The sequence below is a fragment of the Bufo gargarizans genome, chromosome 8, assembly GCF_014858855.1.
Source record: "Bufo gargarizans isolate SCDJY-AF-19 chromosome 8, ASM1485885v1, whole genome shotgun sequence".
In the NCBI taxonomy this organism is placed as follows: domain Eukaryota; kingdom Metazoa; phylum Chordata; class Amphibia; order Anura; family Bufonidae; genus Bufo; species Bufo gargarizans.
Window position 1 is genome coordinate 76,849,251 of NC_058087.1, and position 18,404 is coordinate 76,867,654.

At 41.6% G+C, this 18,404-nt stretch overlaps 1 protein-coding gene across 1 annotated transcript in view; it reads right to left on the reverse strand.

The window, feature by feature from the left end:
- Nucleotides 1–18,404, reverse strand: part of LOC122945874 (aldehyde oxidase-like) — a 177,635-nt gene that overhangs the window by 96,554 nt on the left and 62,677 nt on the right. Inside the window, exons 10-19 of the mRNA XM_044305144.1 lie at nucleotides 17,691–17,783; nucleotides 17,458–17,609; nucleotides 17,280–17,373; nucleotides 16,378–16,487; nucleotides 13,540–13,724; nucleotides 12,239–12,401; nucleotides 12,083–12,157; nucleotides 5,984–6,153; nucleotides 4,078–4,204; nucleotides 3,878–4,000 (exon numbers count right to left, since the gene is read on the reverse strand). Of these exons, the coding sequence (XP_044161079.1) occupies nucleotides 3,878–4,000; nucleotides 4,078–4,204; nucleotides 5,984–6,153; nucleotides 12,083–12,157; nucleotides 12,239–12,401; nucleotides 13,540–13,724; nucleotides 16,378–16,487; nucleotides 17,280–17,373; nucleotides 17,458–17,609; nucleotides 17,691–17,783 (1,292 nt within the window). The remainder of the gene's footprint in view (nucleotides 1–3,877; nucleotides 4,001–4,077; nucleotides 4,205–5,983; nucleotides 6,154–12,082; nucleotides 12,158–12,238; nucleotides 12,402–13,539; nucleotides 13,725–16,377; nucleotides 16,488–17,279; nucleotides 17,374–17,457; nucleotides 17,610–17,690; nucleotides 17,784–18,404) is intronic.

Genomic DNA, 18,404 nt, shown 5'->3' on the forward strand with positions numbered 1-18,404 from the left:
TTCAAGCATTTTGTAGATCTCGATCATAGGGAAAGAGATCTCAAATGCTGGATTATAGATCATGTCTCAATGCCTAGGAGGGGTGGCGATAGGATTTCACTACTAAAGAAGAAAGAAATATGTTGAATATACACCCTCAATTCTTTGAGACCACATGGCCTCAATGCAGACTTCAATTTAGGATAGGTATGTGGATGTTAGCTTGCCCTGTCCCACTGTATGTTCGCTTGTCTCTTTACCTTAGAGTTAGGTTGTAATGTAACTATTATACTATAATAGGTGGAGGATATATTTATATTAATCTTTTTTTTGTTTTCCCTTTTTTTACACACAGACTATGGTGGTGAGTGACCAGAGACTACATGATTGAGGAGCGGTGTGATGTACAATCAACGCAACGCAGATTAATTTTTTGGGCGTTTTTTTACATGCGCCATTACCTGCGACAATATGGTTGTTCAGTTTCCTTACTATGATTGTGATGATACGAGGAGATCCCTCATAATGTTGCAGGATCAGCAGGGCTAACACTGTGTGGAATTGCTGGTGACTTGGCTCCTCCCACATGGTATTCCCTGTATGTAATTCAACAGTTGGTGCCTGACGGTATCGTCAGTGGAATACAAATGTTCTTATAAGCAACGTTGTGTTTAATGTATGAATAGTATGGTTTCGCCATTGCTTGAGTGGTGGTTTACATAGGTGGGGATGCTGTGCACCAGCTGCGTCTGACCTATGTTTTACCTGTTCCAAGATGGCGACTGTTGAGGAATACTGAATACTGCGCAGGCGCAAGTTTGTTATGACTTTTTTCTATGACACCGATATGATGCGCCGTTTGGCGCATGCACATTGGGGGATCGGGTACGCCGCGCACAGCGTTTGATTCGTAATGGGGGTATGTAAGTTGCTTTGTCATGTGCTTTCACTCACGCCCACCATCAGGTGTTGCTGCCATTCCCTATGTATAATTAATTATAACAACCTTTTTTAACCATTTAATGTTGGGAACAATTTTTAAAGCACTTTGGTACAGAATCAATGTGTACATAATCATATATGGATATTGATGACATTGTTTCACTGCACTGTACCATGAATGAATTACACATGTTTTTTGATAAATTGTAATGTCTTGATGTATTTATATTGTTGTTCACGCAAGCATGGGTTAATGCTGCCTTTTTTTTGCAAACACTTCAATTTAATGCTGTCACTTCCCTTCACTATATATGTCTATTTGTCATTGTTCACTTGCTTGAGAAAGGCTTCATGTTGGAGCCGAAACGTCGCGTCACCAATGGGTGAATAAACATTTTTTTTTAACGCAATCCCTGGAGTGCTGCTCTATTTTCCAGAGATAGATAGAGATATTATATATATATGAAATCCACGGCACTCCACTGTAAAACATGAAAAAATGTGTCCATATATATATATATATACACACACATACATATATACACACACACACACACACACACACACACACACACACACACAGGGCTTTTTTTCTGGCGGAACGCACCGGAACGGCGTTCCGCCACCTTTTGACATCTCCACCTGCCATGCTCCAGCATGGAACTCACCAGGGGAGGGGGGGCGAGTTCCACCACCTTTTCTCTGTATATATATATATATATATATATATATACATACATACATACATACACACACACACACATATATACATATATATATATATATATATATATATATATATACACACACACACACACTCTATGGGGACTCTCTCTGGTAGACAGGATTAGCAGACGCAGTATAGAGGCAACAACAAGTTCTTTGGATCAAACAGTTCAGTGTTTTATTCACACTTTAGGCAAGTGACAAAACAAACAAACAGTCATATTCAAACAAAAAGTCACAATGTGGTGTTGGTGGTAATTCACACCATGCGGCAATTCTGCCTTTTAAGAGTCCTTGCTGATAGCAGCACCAACCTGTTTTTATGCCAAACCTTCATCGAGACACAAGGCTCCCAGATCACAACTTAAAGGCCTGGATTCTGAGCCCAGCTGCTTATTTAGGGACAGCCAGGTGCTGCTAAAACCCGGACAGGCATTTAAAATCCGGTCCGGTATTTGACCTCATCTGGCTGTAAATTAGCTTAGCAGCACATGCTGGGAGGAAAATACCGTTTCTCAGACCACACCTCTGACTGTGTAACAATACACACACACACACACTACCCACAAAAAGTTAAGGATATTTGAAGCATGCAATGGCGATTTCCTCATCTCAAACTATTTATAGAAACAAAAGCCAACAGTGGTGGGTATACCCCCACAAAAAATGTCAGTGTCTTAATAACTTGTCATGTGGCCTTGAGCATCAATTGCAGCTTGACAACAATGTCTCATGCTGTTCACAAGACAACTTATTGTCTGCTGAGGCATGGCATCCCACTCTTCTTCAAGGGCGGCCCTCAGGTCATTGAGGTTCTAGGGTACAGAGTTACAAGCCTCTATACGGTGACTTGGCTGATCCCGTAGGTTTTCAACGGGATTCAGGTCTGGAGAAAGTGCAGGTCACTCCATTTGAGGTACCCCAGTCTCTAGCAGTCATTCCCTAATGATGAGACCTGAATGATCTGGCGCATTGTCGTCCATGAAGATGAAATTAGGCCTGTGTTGTTCATGCAGAGGCACAATGACTGGATTGATTATGTTATTCAAGGGCTTGTCACTGTACCATTCACAAAGTGTAGGGTAGTTCTGTATTGACTAGACTCACCTGCCCACACTGGTGACTACAGTGGCTGATGCATAGTGCGCTCCTTGACATCTCCAACATCGTTGCCGGCCATAATTTCTGCTCAGCATGAATCGACCTTTATCCGTGAACAGCACTGAGACCCACTGGTCCCTCATCCAGCATAGCTGCTCCCTGACCCATGCAAGACGATGATGCCTGTCCCTGGTGGTATGGTCAGATACCCTTGCAGGTCATCTAGCACACAGACCATAATGATGTAAACGGTTTTGAATTGTCTCTGACGTGACATTTGGGTGCCTCTCACCTCCTGGAGTTGTGTGGTATTCATCACTCGGTTCCGCAGGGCATTGTTCACAATGAAGCAGTCATCAGTGTGGGTTTTGGCCTAAGGACATCCACTTCTATGGCTTTCTGTGACTCTTCCAGTCTCTCTCTATGGCTACATGCACACGACCGTATGTGTTTTGTGGTCCGCAAAAAAAAACGAATGATGTTCCGCATGGCATCCGTTTTTTTGCGGATCCGTTTTCTTTGTGGATCCATTGTAATAATGCCTATATTTTTCCCAAACTAGACAAAAAATAGGACATGCACTATTTTTTTGGCGGAGCAATGGAACGGACATACTGATGTGGACAGCACACGGTCTGGCCACTTCTGTCTGAGAACATCCTGCTTGAAGCCTCGCTATGGCGAGATACTGTTGATCAATTGTTAGGTTTCATCTTGGTCTCATGATGTCAAAATGTGAACAGCATGATGAGGAGGACTGTTTAAATACCAATTCTGGTTGAACCAGGAAATGTATTGGGCTATTCATGGATCAAACAACTGTTGTGAATTTTGCTGTTAAGCTCCTTGTTAGAGAACAGCAAGTTGTGCAAAAAGTACTGAAACATTGAACAGTTGGACATGTGCATTCACAAGTTTAGAGAAGGTCACATTACGTTCATCTGTAAAGATCAGAGTGCATTTTAGGTTCATCCTGAAATTTCACCCACAAGCCAAATATCCAGAACCTTTTGTGAGTAGTTATATTCTAAACAATAGACATTTTTAATTTTCACAAGCTGAAATTGCAGTTTTGTACTGAAGTAAACACCCATTCTTATTATTTAGATCCTTAACGATTATACCATACCTCAATTGTCAGAATAACCGGTTCCAAATTCTCATAAACAATATTGACTTTGGCGGCCGCTTTCTTTGCTTGATCCGGTGAGCTAGCCAATACTGCACAAATTATCTGACCCACACACAGTACCTTCAAAAGGTAAAAAAAAAAATATTTAGGTGACTATATTTAATAACACCACCCTACAAATAATACTTTTTTTTTACCTTTCCACATGCCAATATTGGAACTGTTCCATCATCCAGTGTACACTCACTGGTGCCGGGAAAATCATCTGCTGTTATAATATCAACTACACCTGGCTGGGCTAGAGCCTCTGCAAGGTCCATAGATCTGCAAGTAAAAAAATGCCGGTTCAACAGGAGCTTTTTGGAGCATTTGGAGACACTGGGGTAGATTTATCCTTTCATCCTTTCAGATTCCACCTTTCACTTTCCAAAGGAGCTGTGAAAAATGAAAGGTGGAATCTGATTGGTTGCTAGGGGCAACTAAGCCAGTTCTACTTTAAACTAGTTTGATAAATCTTCCCCACTGACTTTCAAAATCTACTTAAGGCCCAGTGCACAGAGGTTTTTTTTGGCATTCATTTAGGCTCGTTTCTACCTCAAAATCAGTTCCAAAAATGCCTCAAAATAACCTCCCATTTATTTAAATGGAATCAGCACTTGTTTTCTTTTTTCCACATAGAAAAAAGAAGCATGATGCCTTATCTTGGGGCAGAATCCATGCTGAATCACCCATTGACATGAATTGGGGGTATAAAAAAAAAAAAACTCTGAACGAGTCCAAGCGCGGTTTTTGGCATGGATCAGTGTCAAGAAACGTGAGCTGAAAAAGCAGTTTTGTACTGAAGTAAACATTAGTTTAAAAAAAAAAAAAAAGTGTTGAAAAACCTCATCAAAAACCGAGAATTTTGTAGTCAGACTTTCAAAATTGGTCATGTGGACATGTCCCAAGGGTATGACTACAAAGGGCAGAATTTCTCCTGCAAAATCTGCACCAAATCTACAGCAAAGTCTGCATGCTAAACCCCTTTCCATTCAGAAACACTGGATCCACTGCTTCTGCCAGACTCCTCTTCATTTATCACCACTAGATCTTGTTTTACGTGTGGTAGTGTGCTTTAATAAAGTTTGAATACAGCATCTCATTGGCTTCAATGGGAAATATGCATCATATAGTATACAAGGGTGCGTATTTCAATGCCAATGTTTTCAAATACGCGTCAAGAAGCACCATGTCACTTCTTTGAAGTGTTTTAGAAGCAGATTTTGCCAGAATAGACTCCAGATACCCTTGTTTGCTAATCGGTGTATAATTTGTGGGCGTTTAAGGGCTGTTTCACACGAGCGGATGCTGTGCGTGGCATCCGCTGTGCGAATGAGAGCCAAGACCCGCTGCGGACAGAAGAAGCACAGAGCATTGATTTTGTAGTAAAAAGATCACAGAGAGGCACGGAGCATTATCAATCATGTTAATGATCTGTGCTTCTTCTGTCTGCAGCGGGTCTTGGCTCTCATTCTCGCAGCGGATATCACGCACGGCATCCGCTCGTGTGAAACAGCCCTAAGTATCTGAAAATACCGCTGAACAGAGTAATACACTAATAAAGGGTCTGGACTTCAAGGGTGGATTTCTCTTGAAATCAGCTCTGTGTTTTCCAGCAGTGTGATTAGGGTCTTAGGGAAATAGTCAGGCCCCCTACCAGTGATGAACATAGACCTATTCAGGCCCAAATTATGTCTGGATTGAGACTGTTTCCAGTCTTATAATCAAATCAGAAACAATTTGATATAGAGGCGTAAAACATTGGATCATAAATGGTTGTCAAACTTCATCAAATTAGCCTACTGCAGTCATGTGTGCCACACGTCCAATTTATTATGGATTTCCTAATGCCTTATGTATTTTGATATATTTAAAGTATGATCAACATACTACGTACATACCAAACAAGTGAGAAGCAAATGAATTTATTTTTATAGAACTAATATCTATATAAATGTAAAAGTAACGTATCAGTGTGGGATCAGTGGGTTCTTTCACATTGTAAATGTAGGAGCCTTTGTATAAACCAATTTCCTAACTAGATATTGACACTTTACAACTTACACAATTTTTGCATGAGCTCTGGAGCTGGTGACAAATTTCACATACAACTCCCCATCCACAGGGGGCATGTCATCTGTGTAAATGGCTTCTCCAGTGGCTTGTTTGATCCCAGATCTGTGCACTACTGGTCGTCCGACAGGGTCACGATCAGGCTGATCTTCAGGTACATTCTAATAAAAAGTGAATACCTTTTAAAATTTAGCAATTGCATAACATCAGTATTAACAATTTTTTGTCTTGTACTCTATAATAAGTCGGCAAGATTTGAAAGGGTTGCTAATACTCTTTATATTGAGTGCCTATCCTCAGGATAGACAATCAATATCAGACTGGCAGGGTCTGATACCCCACACTCCTGACGATCAGGAGTAGCTACGATGCCCAAACTACACACCTCTGTGCATGGGAGCTCATTACTGCTGTGTTGCTGTCACTGAAGTCAATAGGAGCAGTACTGCAGTAACCAGGTCTGCCCACTACACAATGGACAGAGCTGTGTATGTCCGACATCTACTTCTGGCATCGGAGATGCTCCAGAACAGATGATCAGCAGAGGTGCAGGGTATTGAACCCCACTGAACTGATATTAATGGCCAAATCTGGAAAGTCCATCAATATAAAACTAATTAATAACCCATTTAACCCGTTCTTGACCTCCACCGTAATAGTACGGCGGAAGTAGGGTCTTTAAAGATGGCATCAGCTCGCAAATGTAGGTGGCACCATAGCCATTGAGTTTCTGCATCTGATGGCATAAGCCATCAGATGCAGTGGGTAAATGTGAACACAGCATCTGAAAGTGCAAATGCCAGAAGTAATGCGCTCCCGGGACTGGAATGGCTCCCCCACGTGGCAATCAGGGGAACCATTCATTGTCTGTGAAAGGCTGGGTCCTGCTAATGTTCCGATACCTTACATAGGCCTCATGCACACGACCGTTGGTTTGGTCCGCATCAGAGCTGCAGTTTTTGCGGCTTGGATGCGGACCCATTCACTTCAATGGGGCCACAAAAGATGCGGACAGCACACGAAGAGCTCCATTCCGTTCCGTGGTCTGCAAAAAAGAATAACAACTTGTCCTACTCTTGTCCGTTTTGCGGACAAGAATAGGCAGTTATATCAATGGCTGTCCGTGCTGTTCCGCAAATTGCGGAATGCACACGGACGCAAAACACACAACGGTCGTGTGCATGAGTCCATAGGTGTATTCCAATGTAGGACTGCAGGAGGCAAACCTACATTGCACTATACTCAATCTTCCATTTGTCAATCGATTTATTTCCACTGATACATAGAAGTGGCAATCTAACAACTGTATGATGCTAGGCCCCTGGGGGCCTAAAAGAATGTAGAAAGAAAGGTAAGTTTTAAAAGATATTTCAAATATTTAAAAATATTCAAATCACCCCCCCTTTTCCCCCCATAATAAAAATACATAATGGACAATGAAAAAATCATCATAGGTATCGTCGCTTCTAAAAATGCCCTGAAATTAAAATCTAAACATAATTATTCCATACAGCGAAAGGCGTAACAGAAATAAATGGCAGATTCACAATTTTTTTGTCATTTCCCTCCCATAAACATTTTTATAAAAAGTGACCAAGAAGCCATACACTCTAAAATGGTATAAATAGAGACTAAAGATTGGCCTTCAAAAATGAGCCCTCACAGAGCTCTATAGACATAACTACATAAAAGTTATGGGGGGTCAGAATATTGTGATGCAAAAAAAAACAAAAAAACTTTGGATTAAAACAAGAAAAACTATAATGTGGCATTGCTGTAAATGTACTGACCCACATAATGAAGGTAATATGTAAATGTTACCATGTATGGAACATCTGAAAAATGAAACCCATAAAACTGACGGAATTGCGTTTTTTTACAATTCCACCCAATTTGGATTTTTTCCATCTTCCCACTGCATCATATACAATATTGAATGGTGCAATTCAGAAGTGCAACTTGTTCTGCAAAAAAACATGTCCTTATACATCTATATAAACAGAAGAGAAAGAATTAGGGCTCTGGGAAGGCAGGGAGGAAAAACAAAAGGGAACAGAAAATTGCTTGGTCAGGAATGGGTTTAAACTAAAGATATTGTAAATCATTTAAACTACTATTCAAGGGAAACCTGTCATGTTGTACATGAGGCCCAGTACCTGTTGGCCGCAGGGTGCAGAGAAGGAGGAGCTGAGCAAACTGACAGTTTTTTTGGAAGGGATTCAGTAGAGCTTGTTTTTTTCCTAATGTAAATCAATGCACTTTCTGTGCTTAGTCCAGTGGGTCCAGTGATCAGCAGCTAGCTCTCTATAAACAGTCACAAAGGGAAGGCTGTCAATCATAGCACCATTGTACTTTCCATGTTTGGCATCAGTGATTGTTAGGCTACTTTCACACTCGCGTTTTGGCTTTGTTTGTGAGATCCGTTCAAACGAAGCCAAACGGATCCGTCCTGACACACAATGTAAGTCAATGGGGACGGATCCGTTTTCACTGACACAATATGGCACAATAGAAAACGGATCCGCCCTCCATTGACTTTCAATGGTGTTCAAGACGGATCCGTCTTGGCTATTTAAAAGATAATACAAATGGATCCGTTCTGAATGGATGCACATGGTTGTATTATCTGAATGGATCAGTCATGGATCTGCACAGACGTCTGCATCAGTTTCTATTATTTTTAACATAGCCAAGACGGATCCATCTTGAACACCATTGAAAGTCAATGGGAAACTGATACGTTTTCCATTGTGCCAGATTGTGTCATAAAAAACGGATCCGTCCCCATTGACTTACATTGTGTGTCAGAACGGATCCGTTTGGCAAGCAGCGTTTTGGTGTCCGCCTCCAGAGTGGAATGGAGGCTGAACGGAGGCAAACTGATGCATTCTGAGCGGATCCTTTTCCATTCAGAATGCATTAGGGCAAAACTGATCCATTTTGGACCGCTTGTGGGAGCCCTGAACGGATCTCACAAATGGAAAGCCAAAACACCAGTGTGAAAAGCAGCCTTAGCCAAAACCAGATGAGGAACAGGTACAAATCTTTCCTATAAGCTTCGTCTCTGTGTTGGCTCCACTCTTTTGGCTCAGAATCACTGATGGAAATCACTGACCAAAACACAGACTGTTAGGCTACTTTCACACTTGAGTTTTTCTTTTCCGGCATAGAGTTCCGTCACAGGGGCTCAATACTGGAAAAGAACTAATCAGTTTTCTCCCCATGCATTCTGAATGGAGAGTAATCCGTTCAGTTTGCATCAGGATGTCTTCAGTTCAGTCGTTTTGACTGATCAGGCAAAAGAGAAAACCGCAGCACTTTTACAGTTTTATCTCCGGCGAAAAAAACTGAAGACTTGCCTGAATGCCGGATCAGTCCTTCCGGTCTGCGCTAGGCTAAACTAGCCCTTATACTGAATCTTGCCCCCTCCCCCAAACTATATATCAATCTACTCAGCTCCTCCTACTCTGGAACATGCTGCCTAAAGATTGCACTGCATTTCCTAAGTGACGTAACCCTTTGCACCATGAGAGGTAGGTCAGTGGGTCTTCCTTTTAATTGTCATACATTTATGGCACATTGATGGCAGTGCAGTGTATTATATGAGTGAACAGGCCCATAGATGTTAAAGTCTCCAAGTGGGACTTTAACTTCTATGATTTTTTTAAATCAAAATGTCTAGAAATATTTGGAAAAAATTAAATTAAAAAAATTCACATTAAAAAGCAAAAAATAAAATAAAAGTACACAACAGTTATTGTCAAATTCTATAAAAATGTGACAGACAAATAAAAACGTTATGGCTCTCAGAATATGGCCACACAAAGACAAAAAGTGTTAAACTGTTTTTATTGCTCCAGTAGTAGTAAAATATAAAAAAATAATGTATACATTTGTATCGCCATAATCCTACTGATCTACGCAGAATAAAGGTAACATGTTATTTTATTTAATTAGGTCCCTAAAAGGCCCCTGCGCTGCTTTTCTCAGCCCAGCATACCTCCCAACCACCAAGCTGTACAGGAAACTACAGCCAGCCTGATTTCATTGATTGTGGCTGAGCTGCAAACCCCGTCACGGGTGAAGGTGCTGCTGTGTAGGAAAGACTGTAAGGCCCCTTTCACACGGGCGAGTTTTCCGTGCGGGTGTGATGCGTGCGGTGAACGTATTGCACCCGCACTGAATCCTGACCCATTCATTTCTATGGGGCTGTTCACATGAGGGTTGATTTTCACGCATCACTTGTGCGTTGAGTGAAAATCGCAGCATGCTCTATATTGTCCGATTTTCACGCGACGCAGGCCCCATAGAAGTGAATGGGAAGCGTGAAAATCGCATAGCATCCGCAAGCAAGTACGGATGCGGTGCGATTTTCACGCACGGTTGCTAGGAGACGATCGGGATAGAGACCCGATCTTTATTATTTTCCCTTATAACATGGTTATAAGGGAAAATAATAGCATTCTGAATACAGACTGCATAGTAAAACAGCGCTAGAGGGGTTAAAAAATAAATAAAAATTAACTCACCTTAGTCCACTTGATAGCGAAGCCCGGCATCTACTTGTGTCTCCTCTGCTGAACAGGACCTGGGGTGAGCTGCTGCATTAAATAGAGGTTAAGGACCTTTGATGACGTCACTCCGGTCATCACATGGTACGTCACATGATCTTTTACCATGGTGATTCACCATGGTAAAAGACCATGTGATGACCGGAGTGACGTCATCAAACGCACCCGCCTCTTATCCGGGCAAAAAAACTAACGCCCGTGTGAAAGAGGCCTAAGGCCTCTTTCACACGAGCGTGACGTTCAGGGTGCGTTCAGTGAAACTCGCACCATTTTGCAAGCAAATTCAGTCAGTTTTGTCTGCGATTGCGTTCTGTTGTTCAGTTTTTTTCCACACGGGTGCAATGCTTTTTGATGCATTCTTCACGCGCGTGATAAAAAACCGAAGGTTTACAAACATCTCTTAGCAACCATCAGTAAAAAAACGCATCGCACCCGCACTTGCTTGCGGAAGCAATGCGTTTTTCACGCATCCCCATTCACTTCTATGGGTCCAGGGCTACGTGAAAAACGCAGAATATAGAGCATGCTGCGATTTTCACGCAACGCAGAAGTGATGCGTGAAAAACAACGCTCATGTACACAGACCCATTGAAATGAATGGGTCAGGATTCAGTGCGGGCGCAATGCGTTCACGTCATGAATTGCACCCACACGGAAAACTCGCTCATGTGAAAGGACTTTTTCTCAGGAGTGATACGGGTGGTGTCAGGAACTGTTCAGGGAAAACTGATTGTTTTGCACTCAAGTTCAATCATTTTTTTCTGTAATTGTGTTCAGTGTGTGCATTTTTTCTGTCTGGATTGCATTCGTTCTTCACGAATGTGAAGAAAAACTGAAAAATAATAATCTACATCTCCTAGAAACCATCAGTGAAAAACACATTGCATCCAGATGCCTTCCATTTTTTTCACACCAGCTCCATTCACTTCTATGGAGACAAAGATATGTGAAAAACACACAAAATAGAACATGCTGCAATTCCTGAACGCAACGATAATACGTGAAAAAACAACACTCGGGTATAAAGAGCATAGAAATGAGGGTCAGGATTTAGTCCGGATGCTAGGTGTTAACTACACGCATCACATCCAGACGGAAAACCTGCTTGTGTAAAAGAGCCCTAAAGTAGCCGCTCCATTCCCAGGATTGATAAGGGTCCGAAAGGTCCGACCATAAAGTGATCATATCTAAGCAAGATGCCACCACTGTACAAGTGAATACCAATAAAAGATTACCTGTAGAAGCCAAGGACTGTTTCCTGACTGTGCAAATAAGCTGAGTCATGAACTGAACTGAACTCTGCTTCATTGTACGGTGGACAATAGTATTGTTATACAGCCAGGAGACTAATCTATAGGAATATATGATATGTTTAAGCCATCTACAATAAGGGAGTAACTAGATATTGGCACATAATAGATAATAAGATGCGTATTGTTAACCCCGCATTTCTTTGCACTTCGGTTTCAGAGACCCAAGTAATGAATGCCCCGTTATACCGTAACTCCCACGTCTTTACCTGGTAAGTCTGCATGTGTTTCGATTGTGTCAGATCAAATTTCCTGAGAGCACTAATGTCTGGATTATTAGGGTCCTGCAAAAGATTAAGAACTGAGTAAGATTCAGACATTTGCCAACAAAGCTTCTACGGTAAGGAAAAGCTATGAAAACGCACCAGCCGGTTCAGCGCTTGCAGCACCTCCAGGTAAAACTTAAAAAGGAAGCTGATTGTTAACGTTCTCTTATAGTCAACCATCCCACCAGGAGCAGACGGATTTAGCTGAATCTCATCCAAAATAAGCTTGCAGGCTTCACTCAACATATCCTCATTCCAGTGCCTGAAGTATGAAGACATCGACATTTATTTCTACAACGATTATTCAAGAAATCTGTAGGGTTTCTTTAATATGTCATTGCGCCAAACTTCATTTTCAAGATTGCTTCAAGCAATGTAGCAAGACGGCGATGGCCTACTGATTAGTCTTAGAGTATACAGATATGTAGGGATCCTTTAGGCCTCCTGCACACAAAAGTTTTTTTTTTCCGTTTACGGGCCATTTAAAGCGTTCCGTATACGGAACCATTCATTTCAATGGATCCGCAAAAAAAAAAAACGGAAGGTACTCCATATGCATTCCGTTTCCGTATTTCTGTTCCGTTGAAAGATAAAACATGTCCTATTATTGCCTGCAAATCACGTTTAGTGGCTTCATTCAAGTCAATGGGTCCCCCAGAAAAACGGAACACATAAGGAAATTTATCTGTACGTCTTCCGTTTCCGTTCTTGTGGAACCATCTATTGAAAATGTTATGCCCAGCCCAATATTTTCTATGTAATTACTGTATACTGTATATGCCATATGGAAAAACGGAACGGAAAAACTGATCCAGCAAAAACAGCCCACAAAACACTGAAAAAGCCATACGGTCGTGTGCAGGAGGCCTTAAACAGAGCCTATCATTTGTTTTGGGGGTCGCTAAATCACCAGCATACGGGTATTCAGCTGGAGTACCTTATGTGTAAGAGAAGCAATCCAGCACCAAATTGGCTTTAAAAAAATGGGAATAATCCCTATTGTAGAATAAAATTTTATTATTTATTGCATAAACATCCTCTGACACGTTTCGACCGACAAGCGGTCTTATTCATAGACTACTTCCATAATGTGTAAGTAAGCAGCATAAGGGTAGGCTGATTAACAAGGAGGGCTAGACAATCCAATGTATAGCATTTCACACTGCCCTTGAGAACCTGGCCATTATGTTACAAAACAAGTTAGGATTTACTAGAAATGAATCATCTACAGCGGCATCAGGCGTGTGCTCATTGGGCAGTACACCTCACTTTACTGCGCAGCTGCAAACGGGAATGCTTGTATTTTATTTATACCAAAACATGCGACAGGTTTCCTTTCATCAGATGAGCCGACAAGTAACCAGATATTCAACAATCACCTATCTGGGACAATTACTTACTTTCCAACCAGCTGTTGACTGGTTGTCTTTGCGCACACAGTTGTTGCTCCCAGTCCTCCATAGAATAGACGGAGAGTTTTAATAATGTCTGTGTCTTCTTCAAACTGAACCTTCATTCCAGCAATGACAATCGGCAAAGCATTTTGTCGACGCTGGGCTTGTCTAATGGCCAACACATGATCACCCTAATAAAACAAGGTAGTGGTGATGGAAGTCATATTTATCATGGCGATTCTATTGTAATCCTTAAATAGCTTTAAAACCACTGTTTTCATGGATTTGGTCTCCAAATACAAATGCTGCACCCAATATAGAGAGGTGGACTGCAGCTGTTTACATGGGATATATATATATATATATATATATATATATATATATATATATATAAAATCTTACAACGCCTGAAGATGGTCATAAACGTACAATGTAAGATGCATGTTATAGAGCAGGAGGAGCTGAGCAGATTGAGATATAGTTTTATGGAAAAATATTCAGTATTAGGCTACTTTCAAACCAGTGTTTTTGCTGGATCCGTCATTGATTAGAAAAAAGACTTCCGCTACTGATAATACAATCGTCTGCATCCGTTATGAATGGATCCGGTTGTATTATCTATAAAATAGCCAAGACGGATCCGTCATGAGCACCATTGAAACGCTGCTTGCAGTGTTATTCTGTCCGCCATGGGGACGCATTCAAACGGAATGGAATACATTCTGGTGCACTCCGTTTCGTTCAGTTCAGTCCCCATTGTCCCCCCCCCCCCCCCCCCCCCGCTATTGAGATCCTGTGACAGATCTCAATAGCAGAAGGTAAAGCGCAAGTGTGAAAGTAGCCCAACTAATTTATTCATTTAAATTCCTGCTGTTTCTGGCCTTTGAAGTCAAGGAGGTGGTCCTATCCGTGATTGACAGCCTTCCCTCTATAAAGGCACTGCCGATCACCCGATGAATGAGTGAAATGCTTGTTCATTGGGTAATAAGATCATTTGTGCAGGCACCTAAATCATCGTTTACCATCTAAACACGCTCTGCTGCCGGCAAACACCAATTCTATGTGGGTATGAGCAATGGCATTAGCAATCGCTCCTTCAGATACTGTGGAGGAGATCGCGGTGTATAAATGCAGTGGTCTCCTTCACTTACAAGCAGGCGCTTGCTGAGAAGGAACGCTTCCTTCATGACAATCGTCTGCTATATTTAGCAGTGTAAAGGGGCCTTAAAGGGGTTATCCATGATCTACCCCGCATATTCCCAGGCCCCCCACAGAGATTGTAGTTACCTCACTCCTGGCACCCGCGTCATTTCTAATGCCAGCACAGCAGTCGGTGCATCTCCCCGCGGGTGACACTAGGGAGGCTCGTTCCTGCTATTGGCTGCCCCCCAAACGCAGAGGCAGCCATGCCGGCTTCAGCAGCGATGCAGGTGCAGGGGAGCAAGGTAAGTGCAATCTCTGTGAGGGGCTTGGGCATATGGGAGGCATTATAGAACTTGGATAACCCCTTTACGTTAAATTGTCCACCAATAGACCTCCAGTATCACCTTCCCCCAACCTCCTGAGAGACAGCCGGTGGGGATTTCACATTGCCCATGGTTCAGACCTTCTGACAGATTCTCTTTAAATGTTTATTCTAGTTTTAGAAATGAAAGGCTATTCTCTGTACAATGAAAAGATATACAGTTTTTATATTATTTCTGTATCAATTTGTAACAGTTTTCAAAATCTCTGCTTGATGCCATTTAGTAGGAGCCTTCATTGTTTACTCCTGGGGATGAACAGGTTTTCAGTTTGTTACTAGACAGACCTCTGAATCTGATACCGTGTAAACAGCTGCAGTCCACCTCTCTATATTGGGTGCAGCATTCTGAAGGGTTCCTGTGTGTTTATCACATAACCAGGACACATTTTTATCCTCTGAAAATAAACACCAAAATGACAACAAGCAATGACCTTAAAAAAACACGAGGAGATAAAATCAGAAATTCCCCTGAACATTTTGTATTGAAGTTCCATTTAAGGCTACTTTCACACTCGCGTTTGGTTGATAATACAACCGCATGCATCTGTCCAGAACGGATCTGTTTGTATTATCTGTAACATAGCCAAGACAGATCCGTCTTGAACACCATTGAAAGTCAATGGGGGACGGATCCGTTTTCTATTGTGCCAGATTGTGTCAGTGAAAACGGATCCGTCCCCATTGACTTACCTTGTGTGCCAGGACGGATCCGTTTGCCTCCGCATCTTCAGGCGGACACCATAACGCTGCAAGCAGGGTTTTGGTGTCCACCTCTAGAGCGGAATGGTGGCGCAACGGAGGCAAACTGATGCATTCTGAAGGGATCCTTATCCATTTAGAATGCCTTAAGGGCAAAACTGATCCATTTTGGACCCCTTGTGAGAGCCCTGAAACGGATCTGACAAACGGAAACCAAAACGCCACTGTGAAAGTAGCCTAACATATACACTGGTCCCTCAAGTTACAATATTAATTGGTTCCAGGACAACCATTGTATGTGGAAACCATTACAAAGCCCCAAAATGTCATCCAAGATGAGAGAAAAGGCGGATGTAAGAAAAATAAGCAGATAAATAAGACTGATACAACAAGTCCTTACATATAACTGTCAGGAATCGCTGCTAACTAGCAACTACTAGAGAAGTGACCTTGATTGGTTGGCTCTGAGTCTGACACCTTGTATGTCGAGTCTGGTTTCAACTTACGATGGGTCAGAAAAGACCATTGTATGCTGAAAATATTGTATCCTGAGGCCATTGTATCTTCAGGGATCACTGTAAATTTAAAAGAAGATTAAAAAAAAAAAAATTTGAACATACTTTCCTAGAATATGGTATATGCACAGACACCAATATTTCTTCAGGTTTTGGGAAAGAGGGTCCTGACACCGCAAAAAAAGACTCATCTAAAGGAACTTGCCTGGTGCCATCTGTTAGAAAGAAGATGGTTTATACATTTAGAATGCAACAGTCTGTTCAATACATATTGAGTAGATAAAGGATTATGTCGGATAGACGTGAAATGGTTAAAAAAAATAATAATAATAGCTTTACTCCCCCAGCACTGCCATACAGTGATTGGCTGGATGGCATTCCCAGTCATTTCCTGCTGTGTGGACACGGCAGCAGGAAGTGGAGGGCAGCGGGCACCTAGGCAATGTTGGAACAACAGCACAGAGGGATCAGCGAGTTTAACCTAGTGCGTTTCTTTCAACCATTTCATGGTCATCTCGGACTTTCTTCTACTAGCAATATCCCTTTAACCAACTGGGTAAGGCCTCATGCGCAGGGCCATATTTTGTACCTGCGTCCATTCGGCATAATTTTTTTTAAGATTGCATGCAGATCCAATTATTTCTACGGGTCCACAAAAAACAGACAGCACACAGATGTCATCTGTGTACTAATCGCATAGGTGCGTCCTTCCGCAAATTATAGAACATGTCCTATTATTGTCCATATTGCGGACAAGAAGTAATTTCTAGTAATAGGAGTGAGAAAAATGAGGCTTGTAGATGGAAGGTATCGATATTTTGTGGATCCGTGGTTGACGGCAGTACTGACATGATCATGTGCCAAGCACAATTCTAAGAAAAGTTGCGACTATAGAGAATACAATAATTTTTTTAATACAGGCCTGTCAGTAGTGCTGAAAGGTCCCCTTCAATTACAAATAAAAGACTGCAAGCCACAAAATAAAACCGTTTCATGTGCTGAAGTACCTTTGGATGCTAGGGTTAGCACGCAGCCTCCTGCAGCCAGAACTGGGTTTAGATCAGATGTTGTCAAGCGGCTAATGATATTTCCTCCTAAAGACTGGAAGTAATGGTTAACATTTAGTCTGAGTAATGACATTACTGCATTCTATCCGGTGGCAGTGATGACTCTGTGGCCACTTACAGCTGTGTTCCTAATCTGGGCACCAGCCAGAGTTGAGAGCTGCTGTAAGAGGGTCCGGTAAAGCTTGGTCTTCTCCTCTGGCAAGCGTGAAACAACATTATTTAGTGTGTCTTTCAGTACTGTAAGACTGCAGGCTGCTCCGAATGTTATTCCTACAATAAGAAAGTCAGTTGATTTACGTACATATAAAAAGAACATTACTATATATAGGATAATAAAGCACATTGCCTTACCTGTATCACTCTCAGTCACAAGGTGGAGTTCCACAATTCTTGCAGGGAAGATAATTACTGGATGAAACACCCCTCGAAATTTCATTTCTGGCCCTAAGCAAACAAGAAAATGTAGGTTTATGTAAGATAAATGGATTCTATTTTCATTATGCAAAACTAATACCACTATTACATGCATGTAATATCTGCTATTGCACTACCCTGCATTAGTGCAACTTCACTAGGTGGTACCAACATAAAATCTAAGAGTTTCTAGGATTGTGATGTGACCAAAGCCAATAATTCCTGAGGAATCTACATACTAATAAGCATTGAAACATCTACATTAACTACCATCAAATAAAAGAGGACAAAGTGTGGAATATGGCCGTTATATGTGGTGCTGTACGGCTTCTTAATTAACAGCAAGCAGAACTCATTTTAGAGCATTTTCCACCACTTTTCTACCAGGAAAAGAGTAGTAGGCAAATTGTTTTCAGCCTACCCAAGATTCATCAGGAGGGCACACACGGCATCGGACAGAAATACCGCTACACCCTGCATGCTGCCCCAATATTAATAATGATCTCACAAAGAGCTTGTCAGTTGTGCTTTAGACTATAAATAGGCAGTAATTTAGGATAAGAACAAAATAAAAGGAATCAATTTCTAATGTTAATTAACCATGTATGTAGATTAGAACTGTAATTCAACTGTAGCATTGTGTTAAAGGGG